The sequence below is a fragment of the Ailuropoda melanoleuca genome, chromosome 2 (assembly GCF_002007445.2).
Source record: "Ailuropoda melanoleuca isolate Jingjing chromosome 2, ASM200744v2, whole genome shotgun sequence".
Lineage (NCBI taxonomy): Eukaryota > Metazoa > Chordata > Mammalia > Carnivora > Ursidae > Ailuropoda > Ailuropoda melanoleuca.
Window position 1 is genome coordinate 33,525,618 of NC_048219.1, and position 24,021 is coordinate 33,549,638.

A 24,021-nucleotide genomic window follows, 5' to 3' on the forward strand; every position below is an offset into this window, starting at 1 on the left:
ACCCCAAGATTTGTATTCACTTGGCTTGTGTTGAGACTAGGGCATCAGCATTGTTAAAGTTTCCTCCATAGTTCTGGTATGTGGAGAATCACTGGGTGCAGCTGAATGGGCAGCTAAGATACCAGGAGCAAGAACACTTGAACTGGAAGAGAAGAGTTCCTTGTTAAACCTGCTTACATATGCACCCTCTCTGGATGCCATCTTTTTTCTCATTGTAGGTGGAATTGCCTCCTGTTAACAGGCCTTCTATTAAAAGGGTAGTTAGGTTGCAACCCTAATTATAAGTGTTGAAATAATTTTTTTCCACCAAAAAGTTTAAAATGTACCCATTCATCAAACGCGTCCAGTGGCAGGCACCCCTTACCAGCTTCTTGCCTTTCAACAGGTTCTATTGAGGTTAGATTTTGTCTGAAATGGATTATCTTGTGCTAGAAAATGAAATTTGAATTTTAAAGGTGACTCAAAGGTTGTTTCAAGCGTTCTTATGCCTGCATGGCAGTGAACAACTCTTGATTGGTTAACTGGAATAATTGTGAGGAGCAGGCAGTGAGGTCAGGAAATTAACCATGACCATTAAAGTCAAACTCACAAAACTGGCAAAAATATAAAGATGGTAACNAAAAAAAAAAAAAAAAAAAAAAAAGGAAGAAAAGCGAAAGAACCCCCGAGTAAATTTAGTACAATAGATTAAGAACACCAATCATTACTACATGATAAAATATTCTCATTTTAGCCTTTTCTTGTTTGATCTTCTTGCCTTTGAAGATCAGACAGCACCCAGGTTGGACTGTGGTGGCAATGCTGACTGCTCCCTTCTCTGCAACCCCCCCAGCTCACAGCACAACTCTGCTTGGGTCATCCCAGCCACAGGAGCTCTTGGGGACAAGAAGAAGCAAGGGTGGTAATTCAGGGTCAGGGAGGGAGTTACCACTTAGGCTACTCTTCAGTAGAAACCTAATATTGAGATGTTTTTGCTAATTCATAGTAATTTCCCACAGGCATTCTTGGTACACCTCCTGTGAGATACTCAGGATGTTAATTGAGTGAATACATGGATGGATAATCTGCCCATGGGTAAACTGACTGTACAACCCAAATTCTGCTCTAGCAGTTGCTTCTAATGTGTGTGTGCCTACACGCCCACAATCTTGATTCTGTGATGTTTCTGGGATGAGATCCGGACATCAATGTTTTTAAACTACCTGGGTGGTTCTATGTGCACAGAGGGTCAAGAACCAAAGCTTTAAGCAGTGATGTTATACAGTATAATCACTCAGCTATTTAGAAACAAATCTTGGGGCACCTGGTGGCTCAGTCAGTTAAGTGTCTGCCTTCAGCTCAGGTCATGATCCCCAGGGTCCTGGGATCGAGTCCCTCATGGGGCTCCCTGCTGTGCAGGGATCCTGCTTCTCCCTCTCCTTCTGCCTCTACCCCTACTCGTGTTCTCTCTCTTTCTCACTCGCTCTGTCAAATAAATAAAATCTTAAAAAACAACAACAACAACAAATCTTAGATGTGTCTCTGGAAGGTCTCCTGTATTTCCTTATTTTCAAAGTTTGTGGGACCTGAACCCCCCCACCCCCGCCCCGGCAGGCAAAGCAGAGACTGAGTCCTTGCTTCATCATGGTGATGATGACCTGATTTCGATATTTTCTTAGGTTGGCACTTTGTTCTTTCAGTTTTAAAGATTCTTTTTCAGAGACATGACAAAGTAAGGAAAATAAAATTCATAGCCTCTTATGTACGCACTACTAAGGATAAGTGCATGAAAATTTGCCATCTTTGCCACAGACTTTTTTTTAAAGGAAGAACTGCTTGAGGCTTCGGCCCTTGCCTCCCCCCTCTGCCCAGCAGGTGACTGTGCTGCTGTAGCTGGTGTTCACAAACACATCGTTTCTGTGCTTTCCCAACATATGTGTATACTCTCAACAACAAACAATGTGTATGGTGTTTAAAAATATCCCAGCTGGTGTCATTATTCATGTTGATATGTGTAGCTTGCGTTGAAGTTTGTTGTACCAGTTTATTTATCCGTTCTCTGCACAGATCTGTTTCAAAGCACGCTATATGCTTTTCCAAGCTGTGAGATAGGAGCATGTCTTAATCTTGGAGTCAGTTTGTCATGGGAAACGACCTAGATCACAGAGTTGTTTTGAGGATTAAATGAGATGATGCATGTAAAATGTTTAGCACAGGGCTTGGAACACAACACACACACACGCACACGCACAGCTTTATAAATATTTGTTATTAGCAAAGATATATAATTGCTGCAGTTATTCTGCAATTGCAAAATAATGTGTGAAGTGCCTGGTTCAATTACTGTTGGGTCCCCTTTTATCTTTCCCTTTTATTATCTCCCAGTTTGTTCATTGCTGCTCTCTGCANTAGCAAAGATATATAATTGCTGCAGTTATTCTGCAATTGCAAAATAATGTGTGAAGTGCCTGGTTCAATTACCGTTGGGTCCCCTTTTATCTTTCCCTTTTATTATCTCCCAGTTTGTTCATTGCTGCTCTCTGCATTTTGCCATCTGAAGAAGCAGAGGACCGTAAAGAGAATATTGGCTTGCCCCTTAGTACATGAGGAATTAGTTGAGGCCGTGCAAGGAGGGAGAAAGGGACAGTTCGTTCCTGTGTGGGCTGCAGGATGGTAGAGGTAGGATGTGAGGTGCATGCCTGTGCTTCTTTTCCAGCTGGTTATAAATTCTGTTTCTTATTTCTTCTTCCTCTTGAGAGCCTACTGTGTAATAGGTACTTGCCTTTATGTGCATTGCCTTTTCAGTGAACAGGAAATCTCATTTAACCCTTATATGCTATTAGGCGTTGTTATCCCTGTTTTGCAGGTAAGGACACTTAGGCTAAGAAAAATTTAATGACTCTGTCAATGTATCTCCACCTGTAACTGGTCTGTTTAATCCTCAAACTAGAAAAAAATTCCAGTGATTCCCACTCCACCAAACCGAGGGGGTGGGGGAAACACCTAAGTTAACTAATTTTAATCAAAGTGACTAGAAGAAGTGGGAATATAAGCAGATAAAAGCCATTGTGTAGTTGGTGTGTTATGTTGGATTTATTATTCTGTTGAAGTGTCTGTCCAAACAGATCTTAAAAAGCCAGCATACTGTTTTAGACTTACTTCATGGCTCTTTTCCTGAATACATACCCAGAAAAGGTTTTCTGGAACAGAAGAGATAGGAAAGGAGGGGGAGAAGTTGAGAGAGAATGAATAAGAATCTAATTAATTGGTAGATCTGACTGGTTTTAGTGTAGACATGTAACCGTGGGGTGACACTTAAAGGACACATCCAAGGTTTGGGTGGAACATACTCATCCGTGTTGGTGGTGGCCCCCTCCCTTGCTGCTGTCGATGAATGAAGTTATAGTAGCTGTGCATACTGGTGCCCTTGGGATTGTGGAAGCGCCCCCCCCTCGAATTCGAAGGCTAAGATCGTGCGCGTGTCCTCCCCTCTCTCGTTTCTGCTAGGGCAGTCCCACCGGAACATCATCATGTGGCTGGACCACCGGGCAGTCAGTCAGGTCCACAGGATCAACGAAACCAAGCACCATGTCCTGCAGTGTGTCGGCGGCGTAATGTCCGTGGAGATGCAGGCCCCGAAGCTTCTGTGGCTAAAAGAGGTGAGCGTCTGCGGCGGAGAGAGCGTGCTAATCGCAGCCAGGGATTCTGTTTATTGTGGGTCCGTCTGTACCAGGAGCCGTGCTAAAGTCTGTTCCGTGTGATTTTTCCCAGCAGCTCTCTGAGGAAGCTAGATCCCAATTTATTGATTAGGTTGCAGTTAAATCTTTCCTGTTTTTAGGTGCTAACCTTAGGCAGGCACGGTGATAAGTGTTTGACACAGATTATCTCTTTGAATCCAAGCAGCTGCCTTATGAAGGTAGGGGTTGTCTCTTTTTTGGGAGGGTGAGGGTTGTCTGTAGACAAGAAAAATAAAACTAATAGAGATTAACCAACTCACCCAAAATGACATGATAAGTATGTGGCAGAGCCAGGGCTGGGACCTGAGACTGGCCGACTCCAAAATCAGTTCTCTTAATATCCAGGACTCTCCTGGAGTTCAGAGAGGCTGATTACCATTCCAAATAGAAAGTGGCAGAGCTGGGCTTTAAGTCCACATCTTCTAACCAGAACCTTCTTTCTCTGTGCACTTGTATCCCCCGAGGATTAATCTGGCTTTGGTGGCATGTTGGGGTTTCTCATGTCACCTGAACTTGAGTTTCCATGTCCTTGAGTGATATGGTGATCTCCGGACGGAGCCCTTGCAGGTGGTTCCTGTTTCCAGATGTTCGGTCCTTTATGAAGGGTGCATAATGGTGATGTCAGCTTCACTGTGCCCAGCAGGGATGGATGTTCGAGAAGTTCAAGTCCTCTGGGGACATGAGGGACTTGAAAATCCCTAGGTGGTCTGGTGAGGAGAGAATCCGTCCAATGAGTAAGATGTGGCATGATTCGTTTTCTGGCTCTGGGGTTTCAGGTGGGCCGAGTCTTCGATTACTCAAAATGTATATGGGGGTGAGAGGAGTGTAAGGGTGCTGAGAAAGTGTCCCTGGATTGCCACCAGGAGCAGAAGAGACACAAGCAAAGAGGGCATCAGTAATCAAGGGAGGTTTGGCTTCTTATCTGTTTAGCATACCAAGCTGTTGTGTAAGCTTTAATCTGCAAAAAGGCTTCTATATTTATTAAGAGTTTGAAAACACAGAGCATTTTAGGAGTCAGGGGTTTCTGACTCTATTGGCATCACCTTGTGTGACTTTGAGCAAAGCAGTTCTCGTCCCAGGCCTCACTTCTTCTATCTCTAAAGTGAGAGAGATGGTCTGGACCAGTTTGAAAACCTGATGTAAATATATCCTGAAATACCAATCAGAATATAGAACTACTCTGCACTGCCCCCACCCTCTGCTTTGTGTTCTGTAGACATTAATTGATTTAATCTTAGCAAGCTCGGCCTGATAGACAGCATGGGAAACTGAGGCTGACAGAGATAGCAGTATGATTTTCCTAAACAGATGGTAGAGCCAGAATTTAAACCCATGTCTGCTGGCCTCCAAATCCCAGCTCGCCCCATCGTGTCATGCTGCACTGAAATCCCTCTTTAAAGCATATGTCACTTAGGGTAGGGCCAGGAACAGGGGCAGTGGTGTTTTTAAACCAGCCTAAACATGGTGCAAGAAAACAAATGGGTTGGCTCCATCACACCCTTCTTGGCCACAGGTAAGGAAGAGCTGTACTGAATTAAGGGAGGAGGTTTAGGCAGGTGGTCATTGATACATCATCAGGGCCTTACTGAGCACCTGCTTCAGGGCCGGCTTGGGGCTGTATATCCCAGGAGGTCTGAATGCACATCTGGTGTGAACCTCTCTGGAGGCTCAGTGCTGTGTGCTTGAGATCAAACTGTACTAAATAAAGCACATAGAAAATAATTAGGTTCTAGATTGCATGGCAGTCAGTGATTGTGACCTCCTAAGACTGACCATCCATCCATCTATCTAATCAGTTCCATTTCAGAGTTTTCTGAGAAAGGCCTTAAACATCTCATCGTGTATTTAACTACCAGATGGGTGAGCCTCAAATCTGTTTTTAAAATTTCTTAAATTTATTTATTTTATTTATTTATTTTGGTAAGTATATACAGGAATCCATGCTGAGAATTCCTTTGATTTTTATCAAGAGTACAAATTCAAAATAAAAAGATATTGTCTAATACCAGTTTTAGCATTTTCTCCTTAAAACCTGACCTGGATGGCTTATGAACTTTTCCCGACTTTAATGTGCAAATCAATCACCTGGGGATCTTGTTAAATTGTAGATTTCTTGTTAAATTGTAGTAGTCCTGGGGTGGGGACTGAGAATTGGCATTTCTGACAAGCTCCCAGGTGATGCTGATGTTGCTGGCCCACAGACCTATAAAACCACTTTTATAAGTGGCACCCATTTGTGGAGACACAGAGGACAGTACCTTCTTTTGGATGTGGCAATGGGAGACTGGGGGACCAGGAGGTTAGATAGCTTTGAAAGAGTTGTTCAGTAGCACATCAGAGTCCAAACGTGAGACTCTGTGCTAATATCATGGGTCTGTCATTTGTTTACTCCCTTATTCACTTTTGAATTCACCAGATATTAACTGAGGTTCTGCTGTGACCCAGCAGTGTCACAGGCACTGGGGACACAAGCACGAAGAGGACTCAGGCTTACCCTTGAGGGGCCCAGCATCCTCTGGTGAAGTGGTGGGGAAGTAAAGGAGAGGGGGTTAGGTGGAGGAAAGAGACATGGAACAGGAACTATCAGAAGATGTTCTAAGTACCTTGAAAAAGGAATATGCAGAGTGCTTTCGGGGGAAATAATTTGCTTCTGGGAGTTCTTGAAGATGAGTCCCAAGATAGGAGTGGAGGTTTTGCCTATTAAAGAAGACAGGGAGGAAATTCTAGAGAGAGACTATGGTTCACTTTTGGTAAGGTACATAGGTCCTGGGATGAGAGCCCAGGATGCTTCTCTGAGTGTAGTCGGAGATGAGGCCAGGTAAGTAGCCTGGGCTCAGTTCGGTAAGGGCTTATTTGGTGATAGATGGTTTTTAAGCAAGGAGGAGGGAATGTCTTAGATACCTTTGGCAGGGATGAGGGGACTGGATTAGAGGTGAGGAAATGTGTGTGTGTGGGAGTAAGAACTAGTTTTCATACTTTCCTGATTATAGCACTTTGTTGGCTTTGCCTTGCTCTTAGGATAAATTCCAAAATTTGTAACATGGCCCAGAAGATGGTATGTGATGTCATGTTCGCCTCCCCCTTTCTGCTTACTGTGTGTCCCTCCCCTTGCTCACTCTATCCATCGGGATCCAGTCAGGGTGTCTCAAACACACTCAGTTCTTTGCCACCTCCGTCTTGACTAGGGGTTGGCAAACTCTGGCACATGGGCCACATGCTCGTTTTGAATGTTTTGGGAGTAAAGAATGAGTTTTATTTCAAATGGTTGAAAAAGGATTCAAAAGGAGAATAATATTTTGTGACTTGTGAAAATCATGTGAAATTAAAATTTTCAGGGCCACAAAGTTTTATTGAAACACAGCCACACTCATTCATTTATGGATTGTCTGTGGCTGCTTTTGCATCACAGTGACAGAGTGGAGTAGTTGAGACAGAGACTGTGTGCCTGCAGGGCTGAACTTATTTACTCTGAGGACAGTTAGAGAAAAGTTTGCTGACCCTTGGTCTTAATGATGTCTTCCCTCTACTCAACACTGATCCCAACTTATTATTGAGGCTTCAGCTTTATTGTTAGGTCTTCAGAAAAGCCTTGCCTGACCCTCCAATGAATTAGAGATCTCTTTCCACTGCACTCTTACTTCATTGTATCTTTCATAAATTGTAGTGATGTATCATGTTGTATGATGATTTGCATGTTGCTTGGGTCTTCCAACCATTGTAATCTGTATGGGGATGGAGAGCCTATCCATTTTGTTCATGGCTGTTTCCCTACCCTTAATCAAATGCCCGGCATATAGTAGGTAATCAATACATAGTTTTGAATAATTTGAGGGGCTCAGTAATGGGGCTTTTGCAGTCCTCCAGGTGAGAAGTCATGAGTCAGGAAGTAGGCACTGTGGGGTGGAAAAGAGATAGTTTCCAGAATTTTTAGGGAATACTATCAACAAGACATGGAGGCCGATTGGCTTTGAGGGGCAAGCAAGATGGCACAGTCAGAACTGACCATTCACTTCAGTATTGCTGTCACTCACGGGCTCCTTGTCCTTAGCTTGGAATCTGATGACATCGGGAGTAGGGCAGAGTCTGGAGTTCAGACTTCCCAGAAGACCCAAGTGATAGACTAGGACCACCGCAGCTCTTAGGCAAAGTCACGCGGGTCCTAGTTCTGCAATGTGGAATTTTAATCATGTCCTTTACATTTAAAGTTTGTGTGTTTCAGGTTGATGTATGTCTCCTTAATAAGAATTGTCAGATAAAAGGAAAAATGCCATTTGAATTTTTCATAACCCCCAGCAGTCTGGCTTTTCCATTTGGTCTCAATGATTCTGACTCTCATCTTAATGAAGGCCAAATGTAAATTAAGTTCTGTCAGGCTGGAACAGCTGGAGTCTCCTATCTTTATAAACATGAAACATTGCAGGGTAACAAGGTGCACACTGGGGAAGGTCAAGAGAGTTAAGGGCTGATGCAGATCCTGACAGCTCAGTGTTAATGGAACATAATTAACTGGCGTGTAGGGGCTTCGTGGAGATCTTCCAGTCCGACTTTTAACTCATTTCCTCTTTTTGCCATTGTCAGCAGAGCAGAAAGCTAATCATTTCATAGTCTGAGATTTTCATCGTTCATTCCCAACTGGAACCAACTGGCTAGAATGTCAGAGGATTTTATTGATGGGTTTAGAAGATCTATCTGCCCCTCCCATCTCTCCCAAGTTCATGCCTCTCTGCTTCTGTTCCCCTGATAGCATGCTGGGAAAATGAAGAAACGACTCTCTGGTTCTAATGTACCTTTTCCTGTACATGTAGATTCTTTGAAGGAAGCTGGGAGTTGGGATGCCTAGAGAGGTGGTTTGATAACTTCCCGTTAGCTGTGGAAAGTGTGAGTGGAGTGCTTTTTGTGAGGAACTATTGAAAACAACCAAAACAAAACTCCATTAGTGGTCGGGAAAGCCTGGTTCTAGTCTTTTCTGTGAAGTAAGAGGTTTTTCCCAGCTCCTTGTCTGGCCTTATTCTTTCCTTCTTCTTGACTATATAAAAACATCTATTATCTTAGATTTCTTTTGCTTGAAATTTTGTGCAAGATAAACAATGTTAATTTCCTTTCTTTGAAATATACCATTTCTTTTTTAATGGCAGTTATCATGGCAGTTTTTCTCTGTTAGTTACTCTGGCTTTAAATTGCATATATAGGCCTATTATTGTTCACACACATTCATCAGACCTCAGCATTAGAGGTGATACAAGATATTGGGGGAAATTTGGGGGATAAATCACAGTTCTGTAACAGAAGTAAAGTACAGGATTTGAAGCCAGACACCCTTGGATTTAAATCGCTCTCTGCCATTTACCGATTCTGGGCCCTCAGACAAACTAAAGCAACTTCTCTGAGTCTCACAGTGTTCGGCTGTAAAATGAGAATAGTAGTGTCAGCCTTGTGGAACTATTCTAATTTAGTAAGATATTTATGAAGCACTTTATGCAAGTAAATATTCAAGCAGTAGTTACATCTTCACTTCCACTGTGTTTAAAAAATGTTTGTGTTCTACTGATGGGCATGTCAGTAATACCCTATCACCAACTGAAAGAATTTTAAACACTAGAATATCTTATTTCACGTAGTTGGCTGTAATGAGTGGTCTTTTTCCTGTTTGACTACTAGCTAAGGAAAGCATCTAAAACCACCATGAGGTTGTCAGAGACAATCATAGAAAATATCCAGTACAATAGTACAAACATATTTTCAGGGTCATTCATTTATGTGAATCATCCACATGCTATGTGTAATCCCTATACCAGAAGGCAGCCGGCTTTGAACTTGGAAGCAGATTGATCTAATACCTTCTACTGTTTCCCCTGAATTTCACCATTGCCTCCAGCCTCAGCATTATTTTATTTCACAAAGATTATTTTATTTAATCTTCACACCCATCTTGTGGGGTCGATATGATCTCTTGTGGGTAAGGAAACTGAAACTCAGAAACGTTAAAGGACTTAACAGTCTCATACTGGGTGAGCAAACCTGTATCGGGAGCCGTACCGCAGCTCTGCCCCTGATCCCTGTCCTGTGGGAGCCTCTGTAATCCTCTGTCGGGATCCAGAAGTGGTCTTTGCCTTCAAGAAATTATAGTCTGATGGGAGAAGAAAGATACAGCTCACCTGAGCAATCAGATCGGAGTAGGGAAACAGATGAAGACAGTAGCTAAAGCATACATATATCTAGCACTTTTCTAAGCATTTTATCCGTGTTAAACTCCTGTAACCCTCGCTTCCACCCTATGGAGTAAGTATCAGATGATCAAACAGGCTCAGAGATGTTAAGCAACTTGCCCAAAGTCACTCAGCTAATAAATGGCAAGGCTGGGATTGGAACCTTGGCACTTCAGATCTAGAATCTGGGCTTATCACCGTTTCTCCCTACTGCCTTCTTCAAGTGTTTGCCTTGCAGGGTTTGGATAAATTAGTTCAGGGAAGAAATTTGTAAGTGATAACTTCAGGAGGATCTAAGGCCAGGAACAATGGGTGGTGGGTTCATTTTTTTTTTTTTCCCTTTAACAAATGTTTATTGTCTTGTATGTGGTAGGCACTGTGTTGGGCATTAGAGATTCCAAAGTAAGAAGACAGGTGAGGGCCCTGGGAAGGCTTCTGAGAACTTAGATTCTAGTATAGAGAGGCACAAAATAGACAAAGAGACATATATATATATACACACACACACACACATATATACACACACACACAAAGTGATTATATTTTCTGGAAAATGCTATGAAGGAAAAATACAGATGAACAAATTTGGCATGGCTGGCGTGTTCTCTCTTGGGAGGTTTTGTTTGACCTGAATGATGATGATTTCAGGAAGAGAGGGCAGCAGACATAAGGGGAGGAAAGTACCTGTGAGATCAGCAGAGGAGGTCAGCAGGGCTGGAAGGGTGTGAGCAAGGCAGAGAGTAGTGGGAAGTGGGTTGAAGCAGTGGGCAGGGGCCAGCTCCTGCATGGCCTTGAGGCCATGGGCAGAAATTTGGATTTTATTCTAACAGTAGGGGGGAAGGGTCAGTGGTTTTTAATCATAAATGTGACATAATCTCTGGTTTATGACTTAGAAAGCACTCTGGCATAGTACTGGGTAGGTAATAAATATTTGTATAACCACAACAAAGTTTACGTTATAATGTTAAAAGGAAAAATTACAAAACAATGTACAGTCTTATGAATATATTTGTTTTAAGAAATTATCAGTATAGAGGGGCGCCTGGGTGACTCAGTCGGTTAAGTGGCTGCCTTCGGCTCAGGTCATGATCCAGAGGTCCTGGGATATTGGGCTCCCTGCTCAGTGGAGAGTCTGGTTTTCCCTCTCCTCCCCCTCCCCCCATTCGTGTGCTCGCTCGCTTGCTCTCTCTCTCCCCCTCTCTCAAATAAATAAAATCTTTAAAAAGTTATCAGTATAGAAAAAACTGGCTATGTATACAAAAAACATTAATAATGGGGTGCAGTGTCTATGGTTGGAATAGTTTGCTACTGTTATAGCACAGCGCTCATGCTTTTATTACTTCTTGGTAGTTTTCATGAAAAAAAAAAAATCTTGTAGTCCGAGCTAATCTTTCTGGTTTATACTACTTCATTATTTAGCATAGGATTTTTTTCTTCTTGGGCTTGTTTTCCTTAAAAGCACCAACACAGTATTATTATTCCCATTATACAGATGAGGAGAACAAGACCCAGAGAACTTAAATAGCTTCCCCAAAGCTACGCAACAAATACAGGTGGCTCCAGGATTCTCACCAAATCCAGCCCGCCTCCAGCCCCTGGGCTCTCTTCATCGGCCCTCACTGCCTGTTCTCAAAGATCACTCGTTTCTTGGGACACGCCAGGGCAGCCGGCTGGCAGCCCACAGGCCAAATCTGGTCCCCAGATGGGTTTTGTTTGACCTACCCCGTGCTTGAAAAAAAACAAAACAAAACAAAACTTTTTTTTTTTTTGAATTAGTTTTCAACATTTAAAAACTAAGAAATTTCACATAAAAATCCGGATTTTCTGCTTCTTTAGAAGAAATAACAAAAGGATTTGGCAGTCGGGGGCCCACGTTCCCATGTGGAAGGAATTGGCCGGCGCTGAGCAGGGGCTGCCCCCTTTAGAAGGGGCAAGTGTCCTTCATTTCACAGCCATCCCCACCCAGCTTGCTCTGCTCATTTCCTTTCGCAGCACTACCCTCTAGGCGTTTGGATGGAGACCCACGCTGTGGGAATTTGTTCAAGGAATCCATCATTACTTTTCCTATAACAAAATGCTGAGGGAAGTGGAAAGATTTTCCAGATGGTGAACTTCTTGGTCAGTGGCTCTAGGGATGCTCTACCCGTATTCTCTCATACCTCTGAGTCTTTGCTCGGGTTTTTCCTTTGCCTGGCACACTTATGATTTTGTCCTCCACTTGGGAAAACTTACACGAATTCTTTAAGACTCCAGGAAGCCTTCCTTGACTTTCTCCATCGGGTGTTGATTAGGCTCCTGTCCTCTGTCCCCCATGGCGTCCCCCCCGCTTACCTCTACCTTGGAATGTGTTATACTATATTAGTGCCTCATTTATCTCTGTGTCCCTAATGTCCAGGGCACTGTTTAGCATCTAACGCTGACCACTCAGTAGATATTGTAACGGATGGATGGATGAACAGATGAACGAATTTACCAAATCATTTATCATGCCACTTTTGATTGTTGCGTACGTCTGACCAATAGTTCCATTCTAAAGTAGAGATCTCCTGCAGACCAATGTAAGATCATTTTCTCTTCCCCATTGTGGAAAGGGAAGTTTGGAGTATTACCTCTCCTTTCCACCCCAGAGCCACACCTTGGCTGTAGTCCTGTTACCTTGAGTCACAGTTTGTTTTGTTTCGTGTGTGCGGTGAAAGCCCCAGATGGAGGCAGTAACTCCTCCTGGCCTCTCTTCTGTGTCTGTGTGTCTTGAGGAGCATACCTCTTGAAGCTGCTTCCTTTACCTTGCCAGAGAATCCAAGGCATATGTACTAAATCCAACAGCCTCTCTTTGGAATGTTTATACCAGGGGCCCTGTTACCTTCGGGCCACATTCCTCCCAGCCTTTGAGCAGTGTGGACCGTGTTGTCAGCTGTTGTGAGGGCATCTTTTGTGGATTTTCTCTCCAGGGTGGTCTGCCCATAAACTGGGCTTGTAACTAAGTATATGGAGTGTTGAAGCTAGTGCCCTGGCTTCGCTTACCTGGACAGCGAATCCTTTCCTTATCATCCTTGCTTTTGCATATTTGATTTATGCCAAGTATGGACTGTATTCTTTTATAGTCCAACAAAGTAATTTTATTTTTTTTAAAATTAAAAAAAAATATTTTATTTATTTATATGTCAGAGAGAGAGGGAGCACGAGCTGGAGGGAGGAGCAGAGGGAGAAGCAGACTCCCCGCTGAGGAGGGAGCCCGATGTGGGACTTGATCCCAGGACCCTGGGATCATGACCTGAGTCGAAGGCAGACACTCAACCGACTGAGCCACCTAGGCATCCCCCAACAAAGTAATTTTAAAAAGTAGACCCCCCCTCCTATAAAAAGACTTGGTCAGATAACTAGTAACATTTAATAAATGTCAGCTATTACCATACTATATTCTGTTTTACTTTATGGTTTGTGGGAGACTTTGATGTATATTTTCTTTATTTGACCTATGACATGGTCTTGTGGGATAAATATTACCATTTGCCACATTTTACAGGTGAATACACAAGCCTCAAAGGGATGAAATGATTGTCTACTGGGATTAGGATTGGGTCTTCAGTGAAGGTTCACGCGGTTCTAAATCATGTCTTTTTTTTTTTTTTCCTGTTACACCACGTTCCTTCTCCTTTGGGTTGATGGATTTTCAGCTCTGTAAGAGCAGGGACCAAATCTGTCTATCCATACCTGGCAGTTGTCTCCCCAGAGCCAAACAGTGCTTGGCATTAAAAGTGTACTCAATAAATACCTGCTAAATGAATTCACATAACCTGGTCAGAGCCACACTTAATGGCTGTAGCAGGAAGGCCCATGTGCCCAGTACTTCTGCTGCCTGTCTTCCTGACCACTGTGCAGGGATGTCCGCTACATCCAGGCATTTTCAATGTAACCAGAGAGGCAAGAGTAAGGTTGCTAAGTTTGGCTGCCTTTATGCCTACATGGGATGATTCGATGTCGAACAAAAATTGAACATTCTTTCTTATAGTGGCTAAAATGCACCTGTGAGAGGGAATGTTATCTTTAGAAAAGATACAGAGAAAGACCATGTATTTAATGTGTATCGTGATAGAGGAACTCGTTAGCACCGTCAGCCTTGTGGAGGTGAACTGTCACCTTGGAAATCTGGAGACTCAGGGTAGATAGATGTCGATCAAGGCAAGAGAGGAGGCAGGCCAGAAGTCAAGAAAGATGCTAGATGGGATTATTCTGGAAAAGTCAGTCAATCTCATTTCTCCGAATATATGGCTTGGCTTTACTCTTGTTTTGTTTTATTCAAAGTGAACATAGCTGTTCTGCTCTTGTAGGGACGTACTCATTTAATCAGTGAAACAAACTTTAGGCTGGTAACTGCTATGTAGACGGCACTGTGCTTGGTGATGGGGAGACAAAGTGGAAGCTAAGAGCGTCCTTTATCTCAAGTTGTTCCCCAGTCTAAGACCAAGTGCAAGAGGCTGTGAAAGCCATTTCCCCCCAACATTTTATGATCATAATCTTGAAACATACAGAAAAGTTGGGAGAATTTTATTGCAAATACTCAGAACCATCACCTGGCTCTGCCAGTAACATTTTACTTGCCATATCAGGCATATGTCCATCTACCTGCCCTTCTATCCATCCATCAGTCCTCCGTAAGGTTTTGCAAGTTGAGACATCGTTACACTTCTTAAAAGCAGTTTGAAATGTTAAAGACCGTTTACCTTATTGAGATACTTACTAAATTCTGTTTAAGATATTGACCCTGTTTGATTGCTCTCTACAAACATCATCAACACTTGCTCTAGAATTTATTAGATATCTACCATGTGCTTCTAAGTTTGCTATCTGACTTAATGCTTATGAAAGTCCTGAGAAGTAGATGTTATCACTTACTTTGCAGATGAAGAAGGTGAGGGTAGAGGAAGTGACGTAGATGACCACTTATTGACTGTTGCATCTGGCAGGGCTGGAATGCAAACCCGGGGCTTCTAACTCCAGGAAATGGATTTAAAAAGTTGCAGAGGTTAGCTGGTCAAACTCCAGCCTTTATCACGCACGGTCCCCATCTTCTCTACAGATGAAACACCTGGGTTGAGAGAGCTAGTTCTCACTGTTCAGGTTGCAAATCCCAAATAACAAATTTGTCTGACTGAAATTTTGTAGTTAAATGTGAATTCTAGAATAAAAAGTAATCTAAGTCGTCCTAAGTTAGACTCCCAAGGAAAGGATCACGCCTGAGACCCTCCACTACACAAATTCCAACCCATTCCTCTTTGTTCATGCTCTAGCATGTTAGTTACCTCTTAAAGAGCTGGCCTCTTACCCCCCTTTGCATTCACCTTCAAGTGTTCGTAGTTCGAAAAAAAAAAGAGAGTAAATGATTTAACTAGTTCCTTACCTCTTCTGAACCCGGGGCTCCTGGAGGCACCTCTGCAGCTAAGACCTCACTCAAGGGTAATCTCTGTGCATCGGGCTGTGGCCACTCTGCTGGCTGAATGATGAAGTCATTCAGGGATCTCCTTAAAACCCCGCGTCTCCTGAATCCTTCCTGTATGCAGAGCTACGGATTAGGTAAAACTTGTGAGCGACCTCAGTAATAAAAAGTCTGATCTCAACTCTACAGCCCCATCAGTACCCCTCCCCACACCCTCTTAAAAAGCTGCTTTAGTTTGGCTTCCAAGCTTTGTAATCTCAACAGTCAGTGTCTTCTGGCTCAAAAAATGCAAGACTAGGGAGTGTTCAGAGGGAATGAGCGAGCTGCCTGAGTAAGTGGCTCTGCCCTCCCTGGCCCTTGTCTCTCATTCGAGCTTTGCTTGAGGGTCTGAACTGTGGCACAGAGACGTTTTCCCCCAGTCGTGCTACATGTATAGCATATTGGAGCTTGCCCAAGTAAAGCAGCGCGAGCAATTAGGAGATAAGATCTTTTTGCCAATTAATTATTCATAATATTTTTAGTAATAAGGATTTTATCTTCCCCAATATAATGATTATTATTATTACTTCATCATCGATTAGTGAAAATTATGGGTCACGGACTAACACCTGTCCATGGTCTGGTATTTGGGAGCAACTGGTCTCCGTGAGCCCTGAAATTCTCCCTCAAAGCTGGCATTGTGTGGATCTAAGATGGATGAGAAGAGAATCAGGACCTGAGTGAACCCTACTGCAGTTGTCTTGGCCTGAGGCCATGTGGTCTGGCTCTGGCTGGGGGTCAGAGACAAGCCCATGGACCTGAGAAAGAGGGTGAATCACTGTGCAAGTATTTATCGAGCACCTCCCTTGTCCTGGGAAGCGGCAACCCGACAGTAGTGTATTGGCCTTGGAATTCAAGTGGCTGGGGTTTCACCCAGGCTTGTCACTTACCATCTGCATGATCTGGGCAATTCTCTTCACCATGGGCCTTCGGTTCCTGTCTATAAAATGGTGTCAATGGCAGTATTGTTTCTGTGTCTTAGAGGGGAGGGTATTTGGTAAGTTGTAGAGTGCTGGTATAATGATGTATTTTCAAATAATGAACATGATGGAAGTAGTTGGTTTGGGGAAAGAAAATTAGGCCTATTTTTCGTATTCTTATCTCTAGATGCAGCTGAGAAGGCCAAGAGTGAAGGGAAAAATTCACATTATTGTGAGGGTAGGCAATTAACAAAGAAAGTGTGCTTAATCTTTAGGGACAACTTGGGGTGCGGGTATTACTGTCCTGCTTGAACAGGTGGCAAAAGGCTGAGAAGATTCCTGCAAGTAGCTCATGAGTGGCCAAGCTGGGATCTGACTCGAAGTTACTCAAGCATGCGTTCATAACAGCTCACAGGCCAAGGACCAGGGAGCGTGGAAGGGGCTGGGAGAGAGTCAGTCCATCCTCAGACGCCCCAGACCAGTCTCGCTTACCCTGTTACTGGTAACTTACAGGGTCTTGTCTTCAGCAACAAACATGCTCACGGTGATGGCTATGAGAATGCGTACACCTTTTAGAAGTGGTCTAACAACAGTGAGTGCCGAATCGGTTCCCACCAGAATCAATCAGGGACATTCATTCATTCCGCAAATATTTATTGAAAATGTATTTTATTCCAGGACCTCGGTAAAGTGCTGGGAATGTAGCAGTCAACATAAGAGGCCCTGACCTCCAGCTGCTCCTATTCTAGAAGGGGGACAGAAATGAAGTCACAGTGCACTGTAGGTGGGATGGAATTCAGGTCACTGGAAGTACACCCCAGTTAGGGGAGAGGAGTCAGGAGGAGGTGATCTGTAGGTGGGGGCTGACAGTGCAGGGGAGCTAGGTAAGCCCTCAGGTGGGGTGGCCTGCAAAAGGCAGGCCGGGTAGGTAGAGTAGCACTAGGTAAGGTCGGCGGATCTGAGGAGATGAGACCTCCGTGGGGCTGCAAGTACCATACATGGGAAAGCAGTTCAGTGAGTCTGTCAGAAAGCACTTTTTGAGTCCCATCTGTGTGGTTAATGCTATTCCTGATGGGAGTTTCCTGTTTGCACGTGGATAGAGCCACTGTACCCCAGCCACAGGCAGAGAAAGGCTGGGAACTATCCGCCCTGCCTTTTCTGACGCTTCCATCTCAGGGGCCTAAAGCTGAAACTCAGGGCTCACGTGGCTGCTGTGTCCTCCCTGGGCAGAGAAGTGTGCTCATTTCAGTCCCATCAGGACCAGGCTAAACAGTACCCAGAGAATGAAGCGGTGAATGAACCCCTCTTGTCCAGGAGGGTGGGACTGAACGCCAGGCAGGGGCTCTTGTCACTTCTCCCTTGGTGGTCGTGTGACTCAGAGGCGGTGACATCAGCTATGACTTCATCCACCCAGAGGAGAGACAGTGTGCAGACCGGCAGCGGGCTCTGGCTCCTGCCCTTCGTTCTCCCTGGTGTGTCTCGTTGGGGGACACTGCCACGGTCCTGCTGTTGTTTTCCACACATCTTCATTTTTCTGTTTTTTTCTTCTTTCTTATTTTATTCATTTCTCGTGTTTACTTTGCCCCATCTCCCCTTTTTTTTTGTCCATCTTTTGCTTTGTCTTTATTTTCTTCCTTCCTTTTCTTGCGCTTTCTCCTCCTCCTATGTCAGAAATGCATATGGAAAGAGGTCCTCCTGCCTCCTGTCTCTTCTCTCCTCCAGACTGCCCGCATGGTGTTCTGTCTGAACCTTTCTAAAACCGCATTCACAGACCACTCCCCCCAGGACTGATGGTGGCTCCCATTCTCTTCTGACCTCAGTGTCTAGTACAAATTCAGATTTCCTTGTACTATACTTCAGCATACATCTCTCAGGATTCCTTTTCCATGGCCAGGGATACAGTTGATGCTTCTTCCTGAACTTTCCTCAGGCAGTTGGCGCCAGCTGGACCGCCCTCCACCCCATCTCTCATGGTCTTTGCCTCCACACCGAGGTCAGGCACTACCTCCCACATAACACTTTTCTTTGGCTGCTTGCCCACAGCCAGCTCTTTCTTTCATGACCATGCAGTATCCTTAGCTTATAACAGGTATTATTAAACTTGGATTCTTCTTTTCTTTTTTTTTTTTTTTTTAAGATTTTATTTATTTATTTGAGTGAGAGAGAGCACAAGTATGTGGAAGGGGCAGAGAGAATGGGAGAAACAGACTCCCTGATAAGCAGGAAGCCTGACTCAGGGCTCAATCCCAGAACCTGAGATCATGACCTGAGTCGAAGGCAGATGCTTAACTGACTGAGCCATCCAGGCTCCCCTAAACTTAGATTATTCTATACTATTTCTCCATGGCTGCCGCGTGTTTCATATGCAGACTCTGTTCCACCTACCCAATAAACAACATGAGAATTGGGGCCAGTATACACCTGCCTCTCGTGCATGGTCTTAGCACAGACTTGACCACAAACCAGGGCTGATAGACAAATTGTAGCATGGTCAATCAACACTGCATTTGAGAAATAATTATTTCATGTAGACTGTAGTGATACAGATGAGAGAATTGTGGTTCTTCCCTTAAAGGAGCAAACAGTCTAGTTGGAGAGACAGCTTGGTCCCCGTATAATTTGAGAAGACAAGGATTGCAGAGGAAACTAACAGTTATTGGGGATGTGCCAAGATGGGCACATTAACATCTATAAACTCGTTGAATTGAATCCTACTAACAGTACCATGAACTAAACATTGCTGTAGATGAACATGAGACCCGTAGATAGTAGGCGACTCACTGGTCGGAAGGAACACTGCTAACAAGGAGAAGAACCAAGGTTTGAAGCTGAATGTGTCAGTCTCTAAGGCTCCTGCTCCTTCCTGAAAATGGAAACAGGTCACACCACTGACCTTCTAATAATAACAGCCATTTGAGAAGTGCTTACTCTGTGCCACATGCTCTGAGCACTTCACATACATTTGCTCATTTGTTCCCGCCACAACTCGGTGGTGTAGGTAGTAGTATTGTTCTCTGTAGTTACTATAGGACAAGGAAATTTAAGTGAAGAGTAGGTAAGCAGCTTTTCCAAAGTCCCACGGCTAGGAAGTGTTAGAGCCAGGATATGCTCCTGTGCAGTCTGGCTCTGGAGAAGAGGCAGCAGAATGTCCAGAGGTGCCTCCGTGGAGAGCAGCGTACTGCATTTTTAGAAGTGCTTTTGCATCAGTCCATTTGGAGATTCAGGGACTGGGGGGTTGCTGATGGGTGAAAGTGTTGAGAGGTGATGCTCGAGAGGAAGCTGGAGCCAGGTCACAAATTCAAATAGTGTTCAGTGCCCTCTACAAAGACCTTCCCAGAAGACACAAGGAACGTTCTATGGAAGGGATATTTTCTATGATGTTAAGCTATTCCACATCTACTATAAGGAAGAGGTTATGGAGTTATGATCTTCTTACTAGTTGAGTTGTGAAAGGATTTCTCCGTGGTGGGCCTTGTCTGTGCTTTGCAGGAAATGACAGTGGAACTCCGTAACAATAGGATATACCTGCCCAAATGAGGCCCAAAATAATGCCAGATGGAACAGTGGAGCATACCTGTCCTTTATGGGTTAGGGATAAGTAAAGTTCAGGTTGAAGGAAATTTGGGGAAGAAAGAGGAGGGGGCATCCATGTCAGCCAGCCTGCAAATGACGCCAGGTTGTCCTCAGGTGTCCTGGAACACTGGCCATTTGACGGAGTGCTGTTCCCGCCGCAGCCCCCTCTGCAATGGTGCTTGGCAGCCATTCAGCATGGGGTTGCACTGACCCAGGAATCCAAGCCAGGAAGTGAATGAATCCATTTTCCAATTAAAATGAAACTTCTCCAAAGACCTACTCACCCCAAGAAGAGAAATTTATCTTCCTGGCAGTCTGGCTTGGCTAGAATGTCTGTGCTCCTAAGTCAGACGGTGAAAAGCCATTAACTTGAATGAGGAAAGAGAGACTGGGACGGTTCTTATTCACAGTCTCATTCATTTATTCATTCATCCCTTATTCCCATTTCCACAAACTCCTCTTTAGCTTGCACATCTCTGCTCACTTATTTATTCATCCATTCAGCTAACATTATTCATCATCTATATAGCAGATACAATCCTAGGTCCTAGGAATAGAGAGATTGAATAAAACAGTTCCCCCTCACCTCCTGCCCCCCACGCCCCCCGCCTTAGAGCTTTTAGTCTAGTGAAGGAGACAGACCCATGAATGGGTATGATGAGAAGTGCCATGATAGGGATACGGGGGTATAGCATGGGAGCACCTTACTCAGCTTAGGGGAGTAAGAGAAGACTATGTGGAGTGGGTAATACCTGAGTTGAGTACAGAATGATGAGTACGTGTTGGCCAGGTTGAAGAGGGGAGGGTAGTCCAGAGAGGATACACTAAGAATAAAGATATAAAGGTAAGAATAAGCCCAGTATATGTGCGTGATTCTAGTATAGTACCTCAGAGTGATCAGAGATGAAGCTGGTGAGTAAGACATGGATTGTATATGTCATGTTAGTGAATTTTATTTTTAACTCCAAAGGTAGTAGACAACTTTGAAGGGTACAAAGTATACTAGATTGAAAGCTCCCTGTAGGTAGGAGCTGTGTCTATTGTTTGCTCATTTCCCTAGCAGTGAGCACAGTACCTGACATGTAGAAGATACCAAATCAATAATGAATGAATGAGTGAATAATTTATATAGTCAAATGTACATGTTACATAGGCGATTGTGTTCTAATTTGCTGTGTAGGTGGTGGGAATCAAAGGGGGTAAGATTTGAAAGGTAGGGGCTGTATCAGTTGGGGTGGTAACAAACCACCTCAAAACCCAATGGAGTAAAAAAACAACCATTTATTTACTTCATAATTATGCAGTTTGCTGATTTGGGATGAGCTAAGATAAGTGATCTCTCTGGTCTCACTCAAGAGCAGGGTAGGTTTCCTGGTTAGGGTTTTGTTCTTGGCTTTGTTCAGCTCTCTTGCATGTCTGGAGCCTTGGCTGGGGTAGTTCATTTCTGCTCTACGTGTTCTGTCGCCATCCAGCAGGCGGGCCTGAACTGCCTCACCAGGCAGCACTCCACTCCAAGACAAGAGCAAGGTATTTGAAGCCTCCGTTCAGAAGTAGCACAGTGGCACCTCTGCTCCCTTCCACTGGTCGAAGCAGATGGTAAGGCCAGACCAAGTGAGTGGTGGAGAAACAGACTCACCTCTTGATGGGAAGAGCTACAGGGTTATATCCCAAAGGGCATTAATACAGGGAAAGGAAGAATTGTGGCCACTTGTAGAGTATGCCGTAGATAGGATAGCTGTAATGTAGGCAATAGAATGTGATGGACTGAAAATAGGATAGTGATCTGAGATATAATGTGATGGTTAATTTTCTGTGTCAACTTGACTGGGCCTCAGAATGCCCAGACATTTGTTCAGACATCATTTTGAGTGTATCCGAGAGTAAAGCAGATTGCCCTCCCCAAGGGGGTCTCATCCAGTCAGTTGACGACCTGAGTAAAACAAAAAGGGTGAGTAAGAGGGAACTTCTCCTACCTAACTTCCTTGAGCTGGGACATTGGTCTTTTCCTGCCTTTGGACTTGGACTGGTTCTTTTTGGGTCTTGAGCTATTGGCCTTCAGACTAGAAATTACACCATCCGTTCTCCTGGGTCTCAGGTCTTCAGACTCAGATTTGAACTCCTGGGTCTCCAGCTTGTCTACTGTAGATCTTGGGACTTCTCAGCCTCCATAGTTGTGTGAGCCAATCCTTATAATAAATTTCTTCATATACATATGTATAGGATTTCATAGGTATGAAGGGTGTATGTATGTATGTGTGTGAGATATATATCTATATTGATATATATAGATCTATAGATATGTAGATATCTATATATATCATCTCCTTTTGGTTCTGTTTCTTTGGCAAACCCTGACTAATACGAATAGAGGGTGAAGTGGTGGGGACCTCATCATGAATTAATTGGGAGTTTTAATTAGATGGATGATTGGATGTACACAGAGAGAAGGAGAAGATGACCCTTTGGGTAACTGGATCACTGGGCATAGAAATCAAGGTGGAGGAGAACATTTTGGGAAAAACCACAGAGTCTGCCTTGCACGTGTTGAGTTGGAAGTGCCGCGGAACATCTGGGAGGCATGTCTCAGAGGAGAGTGTGGAGTTTGAGATTTGGCAAGTCATCTGACTTGTAGTTCGTTGGAATGGCGGGAGTAATTGAGATTGCCCAGGCAGCACATGAACACTGAGAAGAACATTTGGGTGAGGGAGGAACCCTGGGGAGCATCCACAATTAAAGGGCAACTAAGGAAAAGGTGCTCAAGGAGTAGACAGAAAAGCAATAAGAAGGGCATGAAGGGATCCAGGGGAATGGAGTATTTGGGAAAACGTCCTCACCTCTTCACTGGTCCAGATCTTCTGCTTTCTTTCATGTCTGTTCCAAGACCTTCTTACCCAGTTCAAGGCCTTCTCTTCGTATTAGACCCCATCCATTCCTCCCTCTCACAGACAGTACCACCCACAAGGAATTGTGTTGTCTAGATCACCATTGCATTCCCCCTTTCCTCCTGCTGCTTCTGCGTTTTATTATGCTTTCGGGAGGCAGGCGCCTGAACTAGTCCTGGGCTCCTCAGCGATCTGCGTTTTGGTCTGCCTTGCACTTATCTGTGTGTAACCTTAGGACAGTGTGCTCCCTTTCCTGGTTTTAGTTTCTCAACCTGCAAGGTGAGGTTGATCATTTCGTGACTTCCCTGCCGTACAGAATTATACAGAGCAGGTGAGATCATGCATGTCAAAGTGCTTTGAAACACATGGAGCGCTGTAGCAGTAATTAGGGAGAAACTTGTTGACATATCAGGCACTCTACATTATTTCATTTATTTCTCACAACATCCTTTGAGATAGATGCTAGTAATACGGCACTTGAGGAAACTGGGGCTTAGAGAATTAATTTGCCTAAAGCTACACAGCTGGGAAGTGGTGAGGCCAGTAATCAAACTCAGGTCTGCCTGACTCCAAGGTTCTTAGAGCCCACATTCCACAGCCTTGTTTTCCTAATGCATGTGGTGGTATCACATTCCTGGCAAAGTCAGCTTTGCTCAATATGATCAGTTTTCATGAAAATGATAACTTTTTTTATGGTTGGGAAATCACCTCTAGTATGGATTATAAGTTTGCCTTTCTGTATAACCATAGGGCTCTAGGGGAGATGGTCGGGGAGGATGCGTACAAGTCTAGTTCCTAAAAATTAAATACTTTAAATTATACGATGGAATGATTTCATTTCACAGATAAGTTCTATGATGGTACAGTTAAATAAGTCCTTCTCCAGTGGGGCAGCCCTGTCAATTCAGATTTTGTTTCTTGGGTTTCATTCTTAGTAGTGACATAGATGCTTATTCGACTTGAACTCTAGGCTTCCGCTCACATCTCTTCCCCATGAAGCCTTTTCTGGCTACTCCAGCCCCAAAGCCCTTTCCCTCCTCTGAACCTTGTCTGTGATTACTCATTAGAGGCAAATATATGGCCTACACAAAATATTATGATAAAATTATGAGGCTGACTCACCAAACCTTGGTATCAAGCTCATTACATTATTGTCGTACATCATCTTATTAATTACCTTTTCCTTTGTGCACATCTTTCTCCAGCTCTGCTGTAATTTTCTTTTGAAAGGCCCTGACTTTAAATTTCTTT

At 43.9% G+C, this 24,021-nt stretch overlaps 1 protein-coding gene across 13 annotated transcripts in view; it reads left to right on the forward strand.

Annotated features, from left to right (window-relative positions):
* Nucleotides 1–24,021, forward strand: part of FGGY (FGGY carbohydrate kinase domain containing) — a 414,009-nt gene that overhangs the window by 36,090 nt on the left and 353,898 nt on the right. For all 13 annotated transcript variants that reach the window (XR_004623203.1, XM_034653399.1, XM_034653435.1 and 10 more), the window contains one exon: nucleotides 3,487–3,638. Coding sequence is in view for 12 of the 13 variants with exons in the window: in XM_034653399.1 (XP_034509290.1) it covers nucleotides 3,487–3,638 (152 nt within the window). In the remaining variant the exon portion in view is untranslated. The remainder of the gene's footprint in view (nucleotides 1–3,486; nucleotides 3,639–24,021) is intronic.